At 32.9% G+C, this 18,789-nt stretch overlaps 1 protein-coding gene across 2 annotated transcripts; it reads left to right on the plus strand.

Annotated features, from left to right (window-relative positions):
• Window positions 1-978: 978 nt before the first annotated feature.
• Window positions 979-17,916, plus strand: LOC142321760 (cytochrome c oxidase assembly factor 1 homolog). 2 transcript variants are annotated; one of them, XM_075360122.1, is made up of 2 exons: window positions 979-1,256; window positions 17,416-17,916. In XM_075360122.1, the coding sequence occupies exon 2, from the start codon at window positions 17,421-17,423 to the stop codon at window positions 17,829-17,831; it is 411 nt and encodes a 136-aa protein (XP_075216237.1). In that variant the 5' UTR covers window positions 979-1,256; window positions 17,416-17,420; the 3' UTR covers window positions 17,832-17,916. The 2 variants fall into 2 exon arrangements, with proteins under 2 accessions (XP_075216237.1, XP_075216236.1); XM_075360121.1 differs by having other exon boundaries at window positions 982-1,427.
• Window positions 17,917-18,789: the final 873 nt, after the last annotated feature.

The following is an 18,789-nucleotide window of genomic DNA, read 5'->3' on the forward strand; positions in this document are numbered from 1 at the left end:
AGATTTACACGGAACGGGTAACCGAGGCGGAAAAAACAGTTAAAAGCAGACAGACAAGTAGAAATAAAAAGCTAAGCTCGAAGATCAGGAAGCTAACATTGATGACCCAGATTATGAAGCTGAGCAAACAGGTAACTTAAAAAAAGCTCGTTTATGTAATCTTTAAATCCCGTTATCCAAAAATCATATTTTTCTATCTTTATGACCCATTATCTTAGGACCCTGAAGATAAAAAAATCGATTTTTTTTGTCATTATATATATAATAATTCTAGATTTATGAATATATGTGAACAATTATCCGTTAAAAAAAATAATTCCTAAAAAATTGAAAACCAAAATTTATAATTATTATTATAAATAATCTATATTTCATTAGAGAAGTGGTTTGTAGTTGTAATTGTAGATGCATCTAATCTGCTTAAAATACCAAATATCCAGAAAACATCTGAAGCCTGTAGCATTAATAGTTCCTAAGATAATGGGGGTTTTCAATATAGCTAAAATTAACATAGCAAAGGGGGTAGGTGGTTACGACTGCCTTTAAAATAATCCCATGTCAGACTTATTACGGAAAGTGACGAGTATTCACTATTCGAGTGATGGAAGATGTTTCATATTTTCTTTTCTAACCCACAAAGTGTTTGCGATATAGTGGCTTAAATCTCAAATACTTTACATGTGCTTCAGCCGTAAAAAAAACTAATAGAGTAGGCAATAAATTAATGTATCACATCTGTAAGAAACAGTACATTTCCTCTTTATAAATAGGAAACGCACTAAGAATAAGACTTCTACTAGGAATTACAAAAAGTTATAACAAATTCAATAGCAGCCGAAAGCGTTTTCGCATAGTTATTACTAACCGACTAACAATTTTTTTTGTGTAATAGTACTGAAGTAGTACATTTCGTTCGTTCAATTCATATTCAAATTACAAGTTGGTTATATTCGGATTCATATAAACATCGCTGCGTGGTCTAAGGTTCATGATTATATGTAGGGCTGGCATTACTTTTATTTATTTATGTACAACATATACAGCATGTATGTACCATAGTTCACAGCCTTTATAGATAATTTCTGGGTAATTTGTCTTTGTAGATGCATTATTACAATTTTCTAATGCTAATCAAAAGACGCCAATTTCTATCGATTCCGTTGCAGAAGTAAGTTTTTACCAATCGATCTGCTGTAATCGACTGTTCGAAAATACTTAATGCTTATTTGAAAACATTTCGTAAGCAAAAAGACAAGGTATTTTTACTACAAGTTTGATTTTATTAAGTATCTGGTGAAAACTTGAATGTTTTTTACTAATTTTCATTATTTTAAACGATGAACTAGTTGTCTTGTAAAGTTTCTAATTTGAGAACATAACCTATTTTTCAGTAACATTCTAATTTTACCGGTCTGTTATTTTATAAGGTATGTAGTTCAAGTTATATAATTGTGTTTTTTTTTTAATAATGTGAAATGGTATTTTGATTAAATACTCGTGTTTTGTAAGAATATTTAATCAAAATTAAGATATTGTTACAGTTTTATCCTTTCTGCAATAACATATTATATTGTTCATTCACCTCTAAGTAATTGAAACTGACTAGTTGAATATATAATATAATAACAGATATTGTCTTGTAATGTCAAATCAAATTTAACAAAGTAATTTCTATCAAAATGAGATCGCCGATAGGGAGTGGTTATGTGTGCCTGTTATACTTTGTTTTTTTTAAATAGTTATACATTTTACCACAAGATTATATGTTGACTAAATAGATGTGGAATAAAAAAGTGATTGAACTTAAGTGAGTCACCTTTTTAATGTTGAATTCATGCTTTTTATTAATATGGCTAGAATACTAAAGAAAGGAATTAGGCGCTTTTCCTTTCTGCAAGTTATTTCTGAGAACAAGATATAATCTTTTAGCATTATAAGTATTGAACCATGAACAATATTGACCCTTTCTATTTTTTAAAATCTCATATAACATTGTAATTTTTTAATAATACTGACATAAATAACCCCCTTGAAATTGTTTTGTGTTTTAACCTTGAAGCTAAAAGATAATGCTTATTACAATTTACCATGTATATATATTTGAAAATATTAAATATGTAAAGAAATTTATAGTGAATTATGGAACAATCATGTATTTCAGTTGTTCCAATTAATTGTTTTTTTAGTCATTTAATTGAAGGAATTTCATCTTTCATTTGCAAAATTATATATTTGAATGTTGGTCAGATTTGGCATTTTTCTTATGTTACAAATATCTTATCGTATTCCCATGTACAAGTATTACTTGGCGCATAAATCTTCTAACAAAATATAATTACATTTATCAACATTAAATAATAATCACTGATTAAAAGAATTTTTTTAACATGATTGCTATGTTATTATTACACAGTGTTATATAAGCAAAGCATTACGTTGAGAAAGTTTATCTCCAGTATTTAAACTAGTTTTTAAGTACCAATTCTTTGCATTGCCAAATAGTGAATTTTTATGTTTTTTTTTAATTCTTTGTTCTTTTGAGCTTAAGAAAAATATAAATTCAAAATGTTAATGAATTGTATTTAATATAGAATGGCTATCTGGTGTTAAGATTTAGTCTTCCATATGATGCTTTTAAAAGGTGTTTCAGTACATTTTTATTATAAATTGGATGTGAGAAACCACTTTTATCCCCCTTAACAGTGTGGTTAACCCATTTGCTTATTAATATTTTTCCCCATAGTCGACCCTGTATTTACTATTTAATTTTAAGAAAATAAGCATATTTTATCATACATTTCTCACAATTGCATAATTTTTTTGGTAAGAAATCTTTATAAATCTTACCTTATTTATTGAAGTGATGATAATAGTGTTTCAGAAGTTTTTGTTGGTGTAGTATACCTGAAATCATTTGGGGATGTGTAACACCACCAGATACTTTTCACACTCATACAAGGAGGGTGTTTTCTTGATGATATTAGAAGGAATAAATTTGAGAAAATGTCCCCATTTGTTGCTTGCAGTCTAACAGGATATTCCAGATTGTGGGCATCCATGTCTAGGGTAGTCTATTATGTCCTCAGCCAACTGAATTCTGAACTGATTGAAGCAGTATTTTTTCTTGTTACTTTTTTTGGTAGGGCATATGAGTTGAATATGCCAATGTCCATTAGGTAGAAGAAAATTTTCTTATACCCCTTGGCATACCTTCTCATGAGAGGGAAAGATGACAATTGCTGATCCTGTCTGTCAACTGCACTCATTGAGTTATTGTAATCTATGACTGCTTGGGGCTTCTGGATTGGGGTTTTGGTTCTCCTGTCAGTTTTTTCTGTAGGTGTCATATTGATATCTGTATGGATAGTTAGAAATAAATAAGAATCTTCTATATGTCATGACTTCAGAATAGAAACGAGTATGGATTGATTTTTTTATGAATCAGTATGACTCAAGTGTTGGATTTTTCACCTGTGCCATGAGAATACATGTAGAAAAATATACTTGAATTTCATCAGATGCAGTGGGAAACCAAGTACTTTTTGACCATTTTTCTGTACACATCTAAGGGGGTTGGTTGACAAGGGAGTTTTCTATGAACCCTAGGGTTGATGCCACTAGAACAAGAAAATTGTATTTTGGATAGTTTATCCTCATTTATTCCCCATTTCCACTTCTCTATTTTCTGTTTTTTAGCAAAACACACTTGATACTGCAACTTCACTGTCACTAGTTTCATTTACCTCACTGTCTTCACTATTAGAATTACCATAAGAAGCACTTTTTTAAAAAAATGTCACTTTCTGATACATCACTGACACTTTTGTTCATCATATTTTAAGTTCCTCCATAGAGAGGTACTTTTTAAAGGTATGTCATTTTTACTATTCTGTAGTTGGGGAAATCACCGAAAACAAATGGTTGTAACTTGCAATCTATTGAGAGAAATCGATTGTGTTATACATCATTCAGTAGATAGATTTCTCAGAATGGTATGTCATGTCATCTATTGATGGAAAGAAGGAAACACTAAGAAGAGGCTACAGCTGCTCAGTCTCTTACACAGCTGGCAATGTAATAATGAACTTTCTGTGGCCAGCTGTGTAAGCTAATAGGTTAAGGAAATTCTAAATTACATTTTCATAAAATATTAGTAGTTAGTAATGTAGACTACTGAATATTTTTTCCCATTCAATTTGTTGGTAATACTTATGAAAATTGGAGAATACATGCCTATTCTGTTTTAGTTTTGTGGATAGAAAACTGAAATTTGTAATTATTGTTAACCCACCTGCCTCTGCTACTTTTCTGTGCGGATTCTCTTCTTAGACACACCTGTTCTTAGTCGTTATTTCTTCAAGACATCTTCAAGTTAACTACATATGCTACCCTTGCAGGGTTCCATTCTTGGTCCCCTGCTATGGAACCTCTTATTTGATGGGTTTCTGGGATTGACATTCCCAAAAGGGGTTACAGCCCAGGCTTTAGCCGATGACTGTCTCCTTTCTTTTAGTTTTTGGTAATTCACGACTGCAGCTGGAAGATCGAGCGCAAGCAGCCTTGTCAACTGCAGAGGGGTGGATGGACATTCAAAATTTAAAGATTTCTGTGCCCAAGACTAGGTTTATGCTTCTCAAGGGTGCAGACAAATTATCGTAGTCGAAACCCCCACATTAAGTATAAAGGCTGTGTAATCATCCAAGTGAGAGTTCATAAGTACCTACATGTTTTGTTTGATGAGAAGTTTCTGTTTATCAACCACATTAGGCAAGTAGCTGCAGATGATGTCTCAGTGATGTACAAACTTAGAAGGATTGCTCGGAAGGACTCGGGTTGTCTGGCCATCAAATGTACATAATGTACCGACGTGTCTTCGAAAGCATGACCTCTTACGTGGCCCCCGTTTGGGCGCATAGGTTGGATGTAAATAGAGCACTTGTTTAAAATTTAAGCAGTGCCTAGCGCAGAGCATTAATTGGATGCACTGTTGTTTTTAAAACAACCTCCTACGAGGCTACCATAGTATTGGGAAAGGGTCTTCCAATCAATTTAGTGGTGAAAGATCGGGCAGCCATGTGGAGATTGCGAAGAGGCTGAGATATTTGGGATGCAGTTTGGGGCTGGGCCAATACCGGAACGGAATGGTGATCACAATGCACCGGATCTAAATTTAGTTCAGTTGCCCATCTCCCACCTACGGAAGAGGCTGCAGAGCCTCGCAATGGAAGCATGGCAGCTGGAATGGTACACCACGACTAAGGGAAGATTCCTGTACAAGTTTATACGGGATCTGGGGGATGGTACGCCTAGAGTTTGTTTTTAAGGGCAACAGGTGCCCAAGTGTTCACCAACCATGTTAATTTGAACCAGTATCTGTTTTGGTTCCTCCTGGCAGCTGATAAGCTGTGCATCTGCAGGGAGGTCCAGTCAAATTAACACCTGATGTTTGACTGGCCTGCTCTTGGGGGCCTCTGCCCCCCCCTTCTTTGACTTAGAGGTCTAGGGGAAAATTAGCCACTCACAAGCAGTGAGTCAATGTGGTGAGAGCCGCATTGTTGGACTGTGTGGGAGTTCCTTGATGCGGTTGCTATGTTCAACCGACATCAGTAGTTGACTTTAGGGAAAGACTCCTACCGTTGTCAGAAGCTAACGTAAAGGTATATGGCTGATCACCAGCCAATTAAGGCTCCAAGCGCTTTAATATGGTGGACAGGTAGTTGCTGGCATTCAGCAACCTAGGCATGGCAGCAAATTCCTGTCTAGATGAAGTAAATTTTAATTTATGGATGTCATATATATTTTTGTAGTTGACGGGGTGTGCCTACCCATCTTAGTAAATGTATGACAAGTGAACGGTTGGGACACGTAACCCGGTGGTGTATGCCACCCTGCTTATTCCGCTTACGCTGTTAGGTAAGGTCTAGGAGCTATTTAGGACACTGGTCGCTATACTAATTCGTGTCTCAGTAGCCGTTGTGGTACAGACATTCGGTCTTATGCTTTGGGTGACCGAATGGAGTGGTGGCGGGAGAAATTCCAAGCAAACCAATTTGCTACCCAAAGTTATTTTACTATCACTATAATGAGTTCTTTGTTCTACTTTTGAGATTATTATTTTGTTAACTCTATATCTACCAAATTCATAAAGTAAGGGCCGTTTGGTCATTAAAAATAATTAACTTGTGAGAAAAGGTTTATACTTACAGTTTTGGTTTACTACGTATCTAGTTCACTTCTCCACATTAATTGCCATTCAGTTCTAAGCACTTTTCGTAATGCTGCCATCAGTTTCTTTAACCCCTCTGGATAGAAGTTTGCCGACTGGAAATTACCAGTTGACAACGGCAGTGTTGAGTTCCTCGTTGTTTTCAAACCGTTGTCCACCAAATCACATGCTATGTGCAAGATCGGGAGTATATGGAGGGTGGTCAAAAAGTTCCCAACGAAAATCCTGAATCTTCTTCCAGGTTAACGCAGCGGTCGTCGACAATTTCCCGCGTCGTCGATTTTGGATTGCACGTCTCAGTTGATGAGCGTATCGCAGTACACGTCAGCTATAATTGTTGATACACGTTCCATGAAATCAACCAAAATGACGCCCTTTTCGTCTCAAAAAATGGTAGCCAGCATTTTTCGACTCTGTTATGGAGATTGCTTAAACTTTTTTGGTTTTGGGGAACTTTGATGGCGCCACTACATTGAATGTTGTTTCGATTCTGCGTTGGTGTAGGATAACCACGTCTCGTCATCGCCCGTAACAGTGTGTGAAAACAAATCATCATCTTGTCGATAGCGGTTCAAAAACGCTCGTCCACTGCACATTCTGTGCTCTTTGTGTTGGTCGGTGAGCTTTTTCGGTACCCACCTTGCACACAATTTGTGATATCCGAGCTTTTCTGTGACAATCGTGTACATAAAGGTGCGTCCAACAAGCGGAAATTCATCAGCCAGAACACTAATCATCAATCGCTGATCACATCGCAGTTTTCGGTTCACTTGTTCAAAGATTTCGTCGGTCTGAATACTGGGCTTGCCACTCCGCTCTTCGTCATGCTCATTTGTTCGGCCATTTTTAAAGTCGACACCATTGTTCTAACCTTTTCTTCACTCATTACTGTAGGTCCATGCACTAGGCACAACTTCCGATGAATTTCAGCAGCTGAAGATCCTTTTGCATACAAAAATCGAATCATAGCGCGCACTTCACGACTGGCGGGAGAATCGGTTGTCGCGGACATTGCGATCTGTATTAACCGGCAGGTAAACTACTACCATTTCAAAAAAAAAACTGCAGTAGCTTCGTAAATAGGCGATAGATGGCCCTGCATGCGTGAAACTGTGTTCAGACCCGCTTATATTTAAATGTAAGCCCTTACTTATGAATATCCTTGTATAATACTCATTTTTTACTGCTTTTTTTGTTTGAAAATCACTTTACCATTATATTAATGAAGTATTCATTTTGTGAATATGTGATTTTTTCAGACTTGCTTATTAAATTAAAACTTTTTTAACATTTTTCCCCCACAGAAAAAAAATGCAAAATTTCGGCTTTCTAGGATTTTTGGGCCAGAAATAAAATAGAAAAATTAATAATGAATATGGGCTTTCGGATTTATTCTTGTACAGATTATGCATATGCTAAGCAGTTTTGTAAAAACTATGTGAATGCAATAATTATAATCCCAAATACTCTAATGTGATTTATGTTGGACTAGTCTTCATTAAGGCTTTACAAATTATATTTAACTATTACAACCAAAATCAAATTAAACTACAACACAGGCTTAATTGCTAAAATTATTGTGATAATTTTGGCAAAGCGGCTTTTCATTCATAAGGTTCTATGTTCGAATTCATGTTCAGGCTTGGCGTTATTTATATACAATAAATCCATCTAACATAAAAGTAACTGCAGACGTAAGCCAGAAGTTACTGTAAAAATAAATAAATAATGGATAGACAGATTCAATTTGGTCACCTGAGAAATCTGAATTATTTTTAAAAAAGCTGCAAAGGTTTGTAAAAATTTCTGAGCTTAATCCTTGACAATTTAGATAGATTTCAGAAGAGAGCTACCTACTGTAATGGAACTTCTGGAAAATGTCGACATATTTTCGCGTTTCACATCCCCCAGACTCCAAAACTACAGTCAGTTCAAAATTGTATATATGTATATACATATTATCGCGGAATGGCATCGACGGCACAAGACACTTACTAACCTTATGGTAGCCCTCAAAAGGGCCGTTTTTGTCGTCGATTGGCTTCGACAGCTCGTTGTAATTACTAACCTTATGGTAGCCCTGAGAAGGGCTGTTATTGTAGAATTGGCTCGACGGCTCGTAATTCATAACGTTATAGTGGGCCTGAAAAGAGCCATTTTTTGCGTTAGCTCTGAGAAGAACGTTGGGTCCGGAAGCTGGTCTCCGGCGAAGTCGGAGAATTGCGGCTCGACCATTGAAGTCGGACCGGGCTTCCCCTCAGCGGCAGTTAGGTTCCCACTACAGCGTGGCAGTGGTGGCCCCCCAGAGCCCCGCAGCATCGGTCGTCCTTCGCCGGCGCGACCGAGGCGGTTCTCCCCAAGCGATCCCACGCTGGGCCGGCTACTGCTGCTGCTGAGTCCGCCGGCCAGGGCGATTGAAGCCCGGCGAACCGTAGCGGGAAGATAGCGTCCGCGTTCAGTGGCTCCCTCCGGCTAGGCCTGCTGATGTTGGCATCCGCCAGGAGGCCCCACGTTGAGGCGGCCAGGGAAATTCTTCCATCTTCTTCTTGGTCTGCTCCAGGTAGTGGTCGACGACGAATTGAAAATTCACTCTCGTGCACGCTCTTTTATTGGAGTGTGAGAATGGTGGGAGAACTGCGCGGCGGTAGTGATACTTGTATCAGGAGGTACGTATACTTTGCGGCAGCTCACATCTGAGTTGCTACCGTATTCGTCCGCAGATATTAAATTAGGCACATATGTGATAAATTATATATATTTCACTTTCTTGTGGATACAATAACTGCCGTAATTTTGCGCCAATCACTTTCAAATTGATACATAAAATACAAGGACCTAAAATCTCGGTGAGTTCGTTAATGGGCAAAATCGAACCATGGGGGAAAACATTTTCGAAAATAACAAAATATCGCTATAAATTTCTTATTAAGTAAAATATTGAATTCGTTTAAAGTTCCTACTATTCTTTGGATAAGAGTCTAATCTAAGTAAACTTTTTTTTATATCACCAACTGCTGGTCCAGGTAGTGGGAAAAAATGGGGTTTCGAAGACAAAAAAAAAATCGACCTCCCTTAATAGGCACAGTATCAAATCGATTTAAAGTGGTCATTAGCCCTCTAAAAATTTCCTAAAACTTTTGTCTGAAACAATTTTTTACCAACCCTTACGGCAAGGGACGACCAAAATGATGCTGGAAATGTAAGAAGATGGGACTTTCATATGTTAAACACGTGAAACTTTTTTTCATATGCAACCATTGTCGTATTGAATAAATTTGAAGTTTTTCTTAACTTTAAGGTGGAAATATATATATTTTTCCCTACTTAGCATCAGTGAAATCTACCTCCGCCTTCTGGCATACCGAAAGCAATTTTTTTATTTCAATTATTACTGATTATTATTATTACTTAAAATTGATCATCATATCAATTAAGAAATACAAATAAAAAATTATTTTGGAAATCAATTTTAAATAACAAATTTAGTAAATGATTTTTGAAATCTACAGATTGTTCCTACCTAGAGGTTCTGACAAACAATATTTCACTTGGTAGTGGAAGGATTTTTTCATATAAAAATTAATAACCTGTCATTGTATGATTCTCTTATAAGAAAACATCAATTTAATTTTGTGCTTTAATACAAAAATCTGTTTAATGATATTAGAAGAAAACTAATAAAATGTGAAATGCTGTCTGGTTAATTTTGTGCCTATTTTCATGCATAATTCTTTAAATCTACTTTAACAAATTCAGTCATATTTGCTTTTTATGAACAAATTTGAACAAATGAGGCATCTTTTTGTTAAAACTCTTAAAAGTGTCACAATAAATGTTATAAAATACAATTTGATAAAAGCTATTGATTAAAAATTTAAATAAAATTTTGATTCATATTAGAATTTTTATTGGTAAAATTTTCAAATTTATTTATTTTGTAGATGTTGTTGGTTACATGTTCACCAAATTTCATTAAAATATCTCAATCCATTCTCCAGTTATAAATATTTATTGAAAAAAAAAAAACGGCAGATTGAACAAAAATGAAGCAAGGTAGGAGATTTGTCTGCATGAAATTTTTTTTTACATCTTGAACCAGCTCCCTAAGTTTAGCTAACACCTCCTGGGACCCCTATATAGATTTGCTGGGGGGAAAAAATATGGGTACTGTGATGCCCCTCATCTGATGGGGTTGAAAATCAGCCAAAGCTGGAATTAGCTAAATATTTGTGTCAAACTTAAACTTTTATGATTAACAGGTTTTATATGGGGTAAAACTGTTTAGAAATAATATTGAATATCCCCCTTCCTCAAATCTATTAGATTAAACTTTGCAATTTTAAATAACTTAAAAAATACTTTCATTATATTAAAGTTCAGTTTCCTACAACCACTATATAGAAATTCAAAATGACAAAAACTACTTCTACTATTTAATGCCTCATATATAAACATTTTCCCGCAATTTTGCAATTTTAAATAACTTAAAAAATACTTTCATTATATTAAAGTTCAGTTTCCTACAACCACTATATAGAAATTCAAAATGACAAAAACTACTTCTACTATTTAATGCCTCATATATAAACATTTTCCCGCAATTTTTGAAGAATGTTGAGCTAGCGTGAAGTTATTAATCAAAATACAGGACACCATTACATGCATACTTACATTTATTTCCAGAAATTTCTAAAATGTTTTTGTTTTTTTGCACTGAGAGGCTCTTGTAATGTTGAAATTTGGAAAAACGGCCATTGAACAATGGTCGATTGCTATACTTTTAATTTTATAGTTATGCTACTGCAGGATCAATAATACGCTTTAGCCAAGAAAGTAACAGAACAGACTAAATTCCTTTTTTTATGTTATGTAATATAAAAATAGATTAAAATTAATAGCTTCTTTTATATGAAGTAAGTAAAGTTACCTTATACCATTCATTATGAATGGCTCTATATTGTATTCTGCAGCTAACAATAATCTTAAAAAGTTCCCAAAATAATCTATTCTTTCATTAGGTTTTATTTTTAATTAACATAAAAACCTTTTCATTTTCCTATGTTTCAAAACTGTTTACAACTAGAATTGTTAATTTTATTTAGTATAATCTACCCTTCTATTCATAGTTCTTTAAATTTTTTATTATTTTGTATGTATAAGAGTTTATCTGTTTGTACTATATTAAATTTTCAAACAATTTAAGATGTAAAAAAAATTTGGTACAGGCATTGGCTATTTTGCATCAAGCCATTTCTGTTTATAACTTATTTACTTTTAAGTTTAGAGTTATAGCCTGCAAAAGTTTTAATCAAATAACAAATTATATTGACGCCAGAAGTTTCTTATATTACAATGGGAACTAAAAAACCTAATTTCTCCTGATAACATTTTGTATCTTTCATAATATTCCAGTTTAACTTTAACTAGGACTCAAATGTCCGAAATCTCTTTTTACATTTTTTTTATTATTTACTTCATTTATTGCCATAAGTTCAGAAAAATTTTAATATTTATTTTAAAACATTAATAAGAATCAACTGAATCAAGGCTCATACAATTATAATTTATAGATCAGCTAGAATTAGAGCTTAAAAATATAAATTCACCCAATCTTCTCTTATTATTGTATTTTATTGGTATGAGGATAGTATTTTTGAGTTAAAGACCAATCAAGTGGTAGTCAATCAAGTAATGATCTGAGTTCATAGTCTAATTGATGTTAGATGTGAGAAGAGTTTCTGTGTGAAACCTTTGGTATTAAAGGAAGGTGCAGGGATTGTGCTTCTACAAATTGGTTAATTTTATAGTTGAGGGTTGTAAATAACAGTATGTGGTCATGGCAGAGGCCAAAAATTATACAAATACACTGATGGAAATGTCTGCTGAGGTATTTGCATCAGTGGCATCCTGACGAGGCCAAATTGATAATTGTGATATGTTATCAGGTTTAAAGGACCTAAAAGACGACCTCTAGTAAAGTCCATCTAGGCTAGGAACAGAGGGGGTGGTGTGGCGACCAGGATCATCACAAGACGTGTCTTGTGATGATCCTGGTGTCTTCCCCTACAGGGGTCAGGATGGATATTAAATTAATATCATTTACACTTTAAAAAAATTATTAACTTTCAGCATTAACATTTGCTAAGTCTACAATTAAAATGGCTTTTTAAAATAAATTTAAGATTACTATTTCTCTACTACAACATTATATAAATCATTGAAATCCTTCCCCTAGTGGTTACAAGTGTTATAGATTGGCAAAACATAAATTGAATCTTCTTTACGGTTTTGTTTAATTATACATCTACCTTAAAACATTATATAATTCAGTTCTTTCTTACCTTGTTAAAAAAAGGATAACAGTCGGTATCCTATCTGAGGATATTTCTTTTTAGTTGGCAGAGATATGTTAAAAGTTTTTGAATAATTTTTAAGTCAATTTAATATCGCTTTTCCTTGATAAATCTTTACAATAAAAAAAAAAAGCTTTAAATTTATGAACATGTTTTACAAATTCAGAATCATACCATGTATCTTTTAAATCTCCAATGTAAGAATCACCTGATGTATTTGATTGCTATATTTCAAACCTTGTGATTGATTTTACTGTGGTTTCAACTTCTTACTGATTTCAATCATCTATTTCAGGAAGTCCTGTGCACTAAATTTATTACTTCGTTTAAAATTATTGGTTTCTGCATTATTAAAGGATTCATATGAAAATTATTTGCTCCCAAAAGAATAGGACAATCCTTACTCTTTATCCCTTTACTAATCTCACAAATTTGATCCCTTTATATTAATGTCTGTTTCTAGTTTTTAGTATATCCAGCTACCAGTACCTTGTAAACTCCTCTAGTTGTCCAAATATAACTATATTCTTTTTTCTAACCCCTCGATCAAAATAAAAACTTTCTCTTCAATAGTTTTAGATCTCTTTTCTTCAGTATTTTTTTTTTAATTCCATATGCAATTTTTTTTTTTCTAACAATTTTGATGCTATTTAGCAATAATAATAGTATCAGTTCATTAACTGTCTTATTTTTTACTTATACCATAAACAATGTAGAAAGGAAAAAGCTTTTGTTTGGTATATATTAAATTTTTTTTTTACAATGGTTTATTGAGAAATTATTGCAGTCTAAGTTCAGGTAACCCACCGGGTTGGTCTAGTGGTGAACGCGTCTTCCGAAATCAGCTGATTTGGAAGTCGAGAGTTCCAGCGTTCAAGTCCTAGTAAAGGCAGATATTTTTACACGGATTTGAATACTAGATCGTGGATACCTGTGTTCTTTGGTGGTTGGGTTTTAATTAACCACACATCTCGGGAATGGTCGAACCGAGAATGTACAAGACTAAGACTACACTACATTTACCACTCATACATATCATCTTCATTCATCCTCTGAAGTATTATCTAAACGGTAGTTACCGGAGGCTAAACAGGAAAAGAGAGTCTAAGTTCAGGTGCAGCCTCAGTTTCTTCGTCAAACTACATACTCTCTCTGTCTAACATATTTGATAAGCAATAAATTCTCATCCTTTTTTGCTTAGTCTCTTTAGACAGGGGTCCTCACTAGTATTTCTTTGAGAGCTAACTTTAAAAAAAGGTCATATGTTGGGCGTTTTGCAACCTAAAACGAGTTCCTTTTTCTATTATATGTATAAGCTTTTTTAAACATTTGATTTTTATGGATAAAAAATTTTCAATTAGTTTTACTTTCAGTAAGAGTTGAGCTCTAATATTGAACCTTCATAAAATTTCAATATAAAAATAAAAACAAATTTTTAAAATTGTTTTATTTACTAGGCATTTTGTCGAGAAAGCTTACTTCTTGGTATGGCTCACAAACAATACAAAAGATATTTACTATAGTAAAAACATTTTGCATGTTTTTGTTCAAATTATGAAGAACATACATTTATAACAAAGTCCCATGAAACATTTTTAGGCATATGTGATGTTATAAAGGCCTCATTCTTGACTCATTGATGTTAATTTTCAGAATCTTTCACAGATATTGATCAACATTAGCAGGTTCTGAAGGAACTGCAATTCTTAAAATGCTGTCAATATTCTCATTAGTAAGTCAGAATATGTGCTTATTTTTTATAAATTTCAAATCCTGAATGTTGATTCACAAACATATAAGGATGCAAAAATACATAATATTTTCTATGCACGTTCATAGGTTAGGATATTTGTCTTTTTCAATTAAGGACCAAAAGTAAGAATAAGATTTTTCTTTGACTTTCTCAACAAAAACACTTTTTAGTTCTGCATTTTGCTGAAGATCAAAAATTTTTTTTTTTGTTTTCTTTAATCCTTTTTTGTATTCAAATCCAAATGTGGGAAGTTGAGTACGTTTGCTGTTGTTATTGTCCATGATTTTTCACCAATTTTTTTTTTTTTTTTTTTTTTTTTTTTTTTTTTTTAAGGGCGAAAAACGGTTGAACGTTATCATCGCCCGGAAAATAAATAAATAGATAAATAAATAAATAAATAAAAATAATTATAATTTTAGGTTTTTAGATAAAATTAAAACTTAAAACTACTATCACAGAAACAAAATCCGGAATGGGTGTAAAAGGCCCATTCTCGGATAACAAAAACACTAATATGTAACTTAAAACTCTGTTAAAAACTATCACATTAAAAATAAATAAAACTTAAAGCTATGTTAAAAACTATCACATTAAAAATAAATAAAACTTAAAACTATGTTAAAAACTATCACATTAAAAATAAATAAAACTTAAAACTAAAAAAGGAGATAAAACTTAGTTTTTAGATAAAACTAAGTTTTTTTCACCAATTGAAACGGATCACAATACTTTATGAAATCACTAAATCTGATAAGACATTTCTTTCTTAAGATCAGACAACAGCTTCACTAAGACAGATACATATTTTTCATCTGGATTTTCATCAAAAAGTGTTTTAATAGAGGGGAAACTACAGAAATCATTCATGACAGTTCTTCAATGTACATATTACATCTTTCTTCCTGTAAGAACACTAAGCTAATCATTTTGACAATGATCTTCTAATTTCCTTGCACTCTAGTCAGTGCAGCAATTTAATTCTCATCATGTCAGCAAAGAATGGAACTTAGCTACCAGTCAAATTCATAATATTAAGAAGAGTCTCTTTTTATTTCAGCCAGACATAGGGTGATTTCATGACAAAGATTGAAAAATCTCACCAAAACTTTTCCCTTACTTAACAATCTCATATCTGTATGGGGTAAATCACATCACCGTATTGAGATACAAGTTACTTCAAAAACTCTTGAAACATTCTGTGATTTAGTTCATTTGATATAATACATTTACAATTCTGACAATTGTTTTCATCACTATTTTGAAATTGTCCCCACATTTAATTGCAAGGTTCTCTTGGTAAATAATGCAGTGAAAACTTAGTAAGTTATTATTTTCCATATGGTTTTTCAATAAATTCACAAACCCTACATGTCGTCCAGCCGTTGATGGGCAGTCATCCATGCACAGAGAAATGCCTCTTTAAATCAATGCTGTGTTCACTAAAAAACATAACTATTGCCTCAAAGTAATTAACATCATGTATTTGTCCTGTCATGATAACCATGGCTAGAAATTCTTTAATAGCATAATTTTTTGTTACGAACCTTACAATTAGTAGTAATTGTGGAATAGATGTCACATCTATTACACTCATCAATTAATAATTGATGAGTTGATTGTAAGACTAAAATACTTACTTTGTTGTAGCTCATCAATAAGACTTAGAAAAATTTTTGCTGTTTTTTCTGTGATCTCATACTAGTTGAATCAGATAGTGGAAGTTTTGTAATTTCATCAATTATTTGTTTATTATTTGGAACATTTGAAGAAAATGTTTCACATACTGTGACAATACATTCTTTTACAACTTCTGCATCAGAAAATGGCTTCATTTTTTGTGCTAAAATTTCAGTTACTAGATGTTTTGTTGGTACGCTCATTTTTATTTATTTCTGTAAAAAGCATGTTCTCTCTCTTTATAAGAAACAAATTTTTTAAACAGTGGTTTTTTCTCTGTGATTCAGATTTTTTTGGAATATTTCTCTTCATATTTTGAATGGAGTATCAAATGGCGTGTATGCAGGTTATAACATTTATTTCCTATAACCGTTTCACAGCATAGTAAACATTAAGTAGGTCCTTATTTTTAATCTTTTGTCATATTACCCACTCGGCTTGAAATTCATGATTTTCCTCTTAAATTTTCTGCTTTTTGTTTTCAAACTACCACATCTCAGTTCTAGTTATAAACAAGTTTTAAAAACATAAATAAAAGAATCACAGTATACAGTTATAATAAATAGTTAATTTATAAAAATAACAGAAAAGTTTGCACTTCACTAAACGTTTCCACAATCAGCTGAATTGCAATTAATAACATGTGACTTGTTGATAGTTACTGCACTCTGTGCAGCGTGCAGCAGGTTGAGTCATGCACGGGAGTCAACTATCAGCACAGTGCCATTCTGAAGCCTACCTGGCCAGGTCACACAAGCCACCACTATTGATAGCTTAGTCGTCTGTTCAAATACTCAGTGCATTTATTGTTTGTTTATTCATTTTGTTTTGAGGCTATACTGAGGGCCACATGCAACCCGCTTAATGGTATCCCTGCTCTAAGGCTTGTGACAATCATTTTTAATGATTGACAATCATTGAAAACCGCCAACTACATTTCTAAATGTCAAGTCAATATACAAAATTCCCCCAGTACAGTAACATTTAAAGGTGTTATGATAGATGGATCATTTACAAATATTGTATGTTTAATTCATCAGCTGCATTGTTGTCACTGCCAATTTATATAATATATACAAATGAAAAAGATTCATAACTAATCAGAAACAGTTGATCCCAACCAGCATTATATAACAGAAAAAAAGTATGGATACATTGGCATGGAAATAACAGTAGAACTGGAAATAAATCAGGAAGAAAGACCATAACAGAGAAGATATTGATAAAAGATTAATGACTTATTCCATTTTTTTTTTTTTTAATGGTGTCCCATAAAAGTGGCCAGCTTTATTTTTCAGATTCATCTCTCTGAGCAAAAACTATGTTAGGGCATGAAAGTAAAGCACAGAAGAAATGTTTAATTATTTATGTTTCTGTACTATAAATAAACTTTCCTTATTTTTCAGATATAATGGCATCTAATTTGTCTATGAACACATTACTCAAATATGCAAGTGCTGGAGGAGTGGCTTGTGTTGTTATGGCATCACTTCATCATTTACAAATGAACACCAGGATAAAAAATGCTCAGTATTTTAAAGATGCAATGAATTTACTTCAGGAACATAAAGCAGCTGACATGGTGTTAGGTAAACCTGTTAATTCTGGTTATATAGATGTATTTTCAAGTAAAAATTATGCAGATGTAAATAAAGCTAATCTATATATACCATTAAAAGGGACTAAAACTAAAGGTGAACTGTTTTTTAATGCTGTAAAAGATGAAAACGATAAATGGTTATTAAAAAGAGTAGAACTTGAAATTAAAGATAACCTTGGTGGTAGGATATTGATTTTTGATAATAATAATAGTACCATTTAAAGTAATAAAAGTGAATTAGTTAAAATGTTTTGTAATGAATGTTTGTATTATAGTAATCATGATAATTATAAATAAATTTAACAGATTTATATTTTACAACATGAAAATCACTAAGATAATGTCTTATTTATTTTTTTTTAATTTTATAATACAGTGAACAGATTAATTGTGTCCATAATGATTTACATTTTTTTTTGAAACTGCAAATAATAACTACAGACTTTCATATATAATCTATAACCAAATAAGTTAAAAGCAATGAGAACTTAACTGGTATCTAGTTATAACCATTGTCCAGTCACACAGAGTAATTCTGAGCAAATTATAAGTTAGGTCCACGTTGACAAACAAATGTATTATGAGGTGTGCTTTTAAAGTCAGTTTTGAAATAAAAATAAAACTTAAAAAAATATATACAAACTTCATTATTTACATATAAAAATTACATTTATTCACCACTTTTCTACATAGCTTCTTCTTTCCTTTTTCAAGAAATTTTGCTGTCACTGATTAAACCTTGCAGTAATGCCATTTTTCAATTTATCATCATTATCAAACCTTTGTAGTGTTGAAGACATCATTAACATTGTGTCAAACCTTTGTTCAAGGTGAAGAAAAAGAAAATCGCTGGAAGCTAACTCAGGGCTACAGGTGAACAATTGAAAATTTTTCGACATGGTTTTAACAATCTCCTCACGATCTGATTAGCTGAGTGTGGCCAGGCATTGTCATGCAAAAACAAAATCCTGCAGATAGCATCCCACATCATTTGTTTTTATAGCTGATATGGGAATAAAGCATCAGGAATTGAGGTTAGAGGAGAAACTGGTGGATGTTGACAGATAATGAACATATCAAATTGTGTGTTTTTGAAGCCAGTCAGAAAGCCCTGGAATTACACATTTGGACAATTATGATATGATAAAAAAAATACAGGACAATTTGAGGAAAAAAGAAG

Source organism: Lycorma delicatula, chromosome 3 (assembly GCF_047948215.1).
Source record: "Lycorma delicatula isolate Av1 chromosome 3, ASM4794821v1, whole genome shotgun sequence".
Lineage (NCBI taxonomy): Eukaryota > Metazoa > Arthropoda > Insecta > Hemiptera > Fulgoridae > Lycorma > Lycorma delicatula.

Bases quoted from the DNA above. Each gene is read 5' to 3' on its own strand.
- LOC142321760 (XM_075360122.1), top strand. From the start codon at position 17,421: ATGGCATCTAATTTGTCTATGAACACATTACTCAAATATGCAAGTGCT.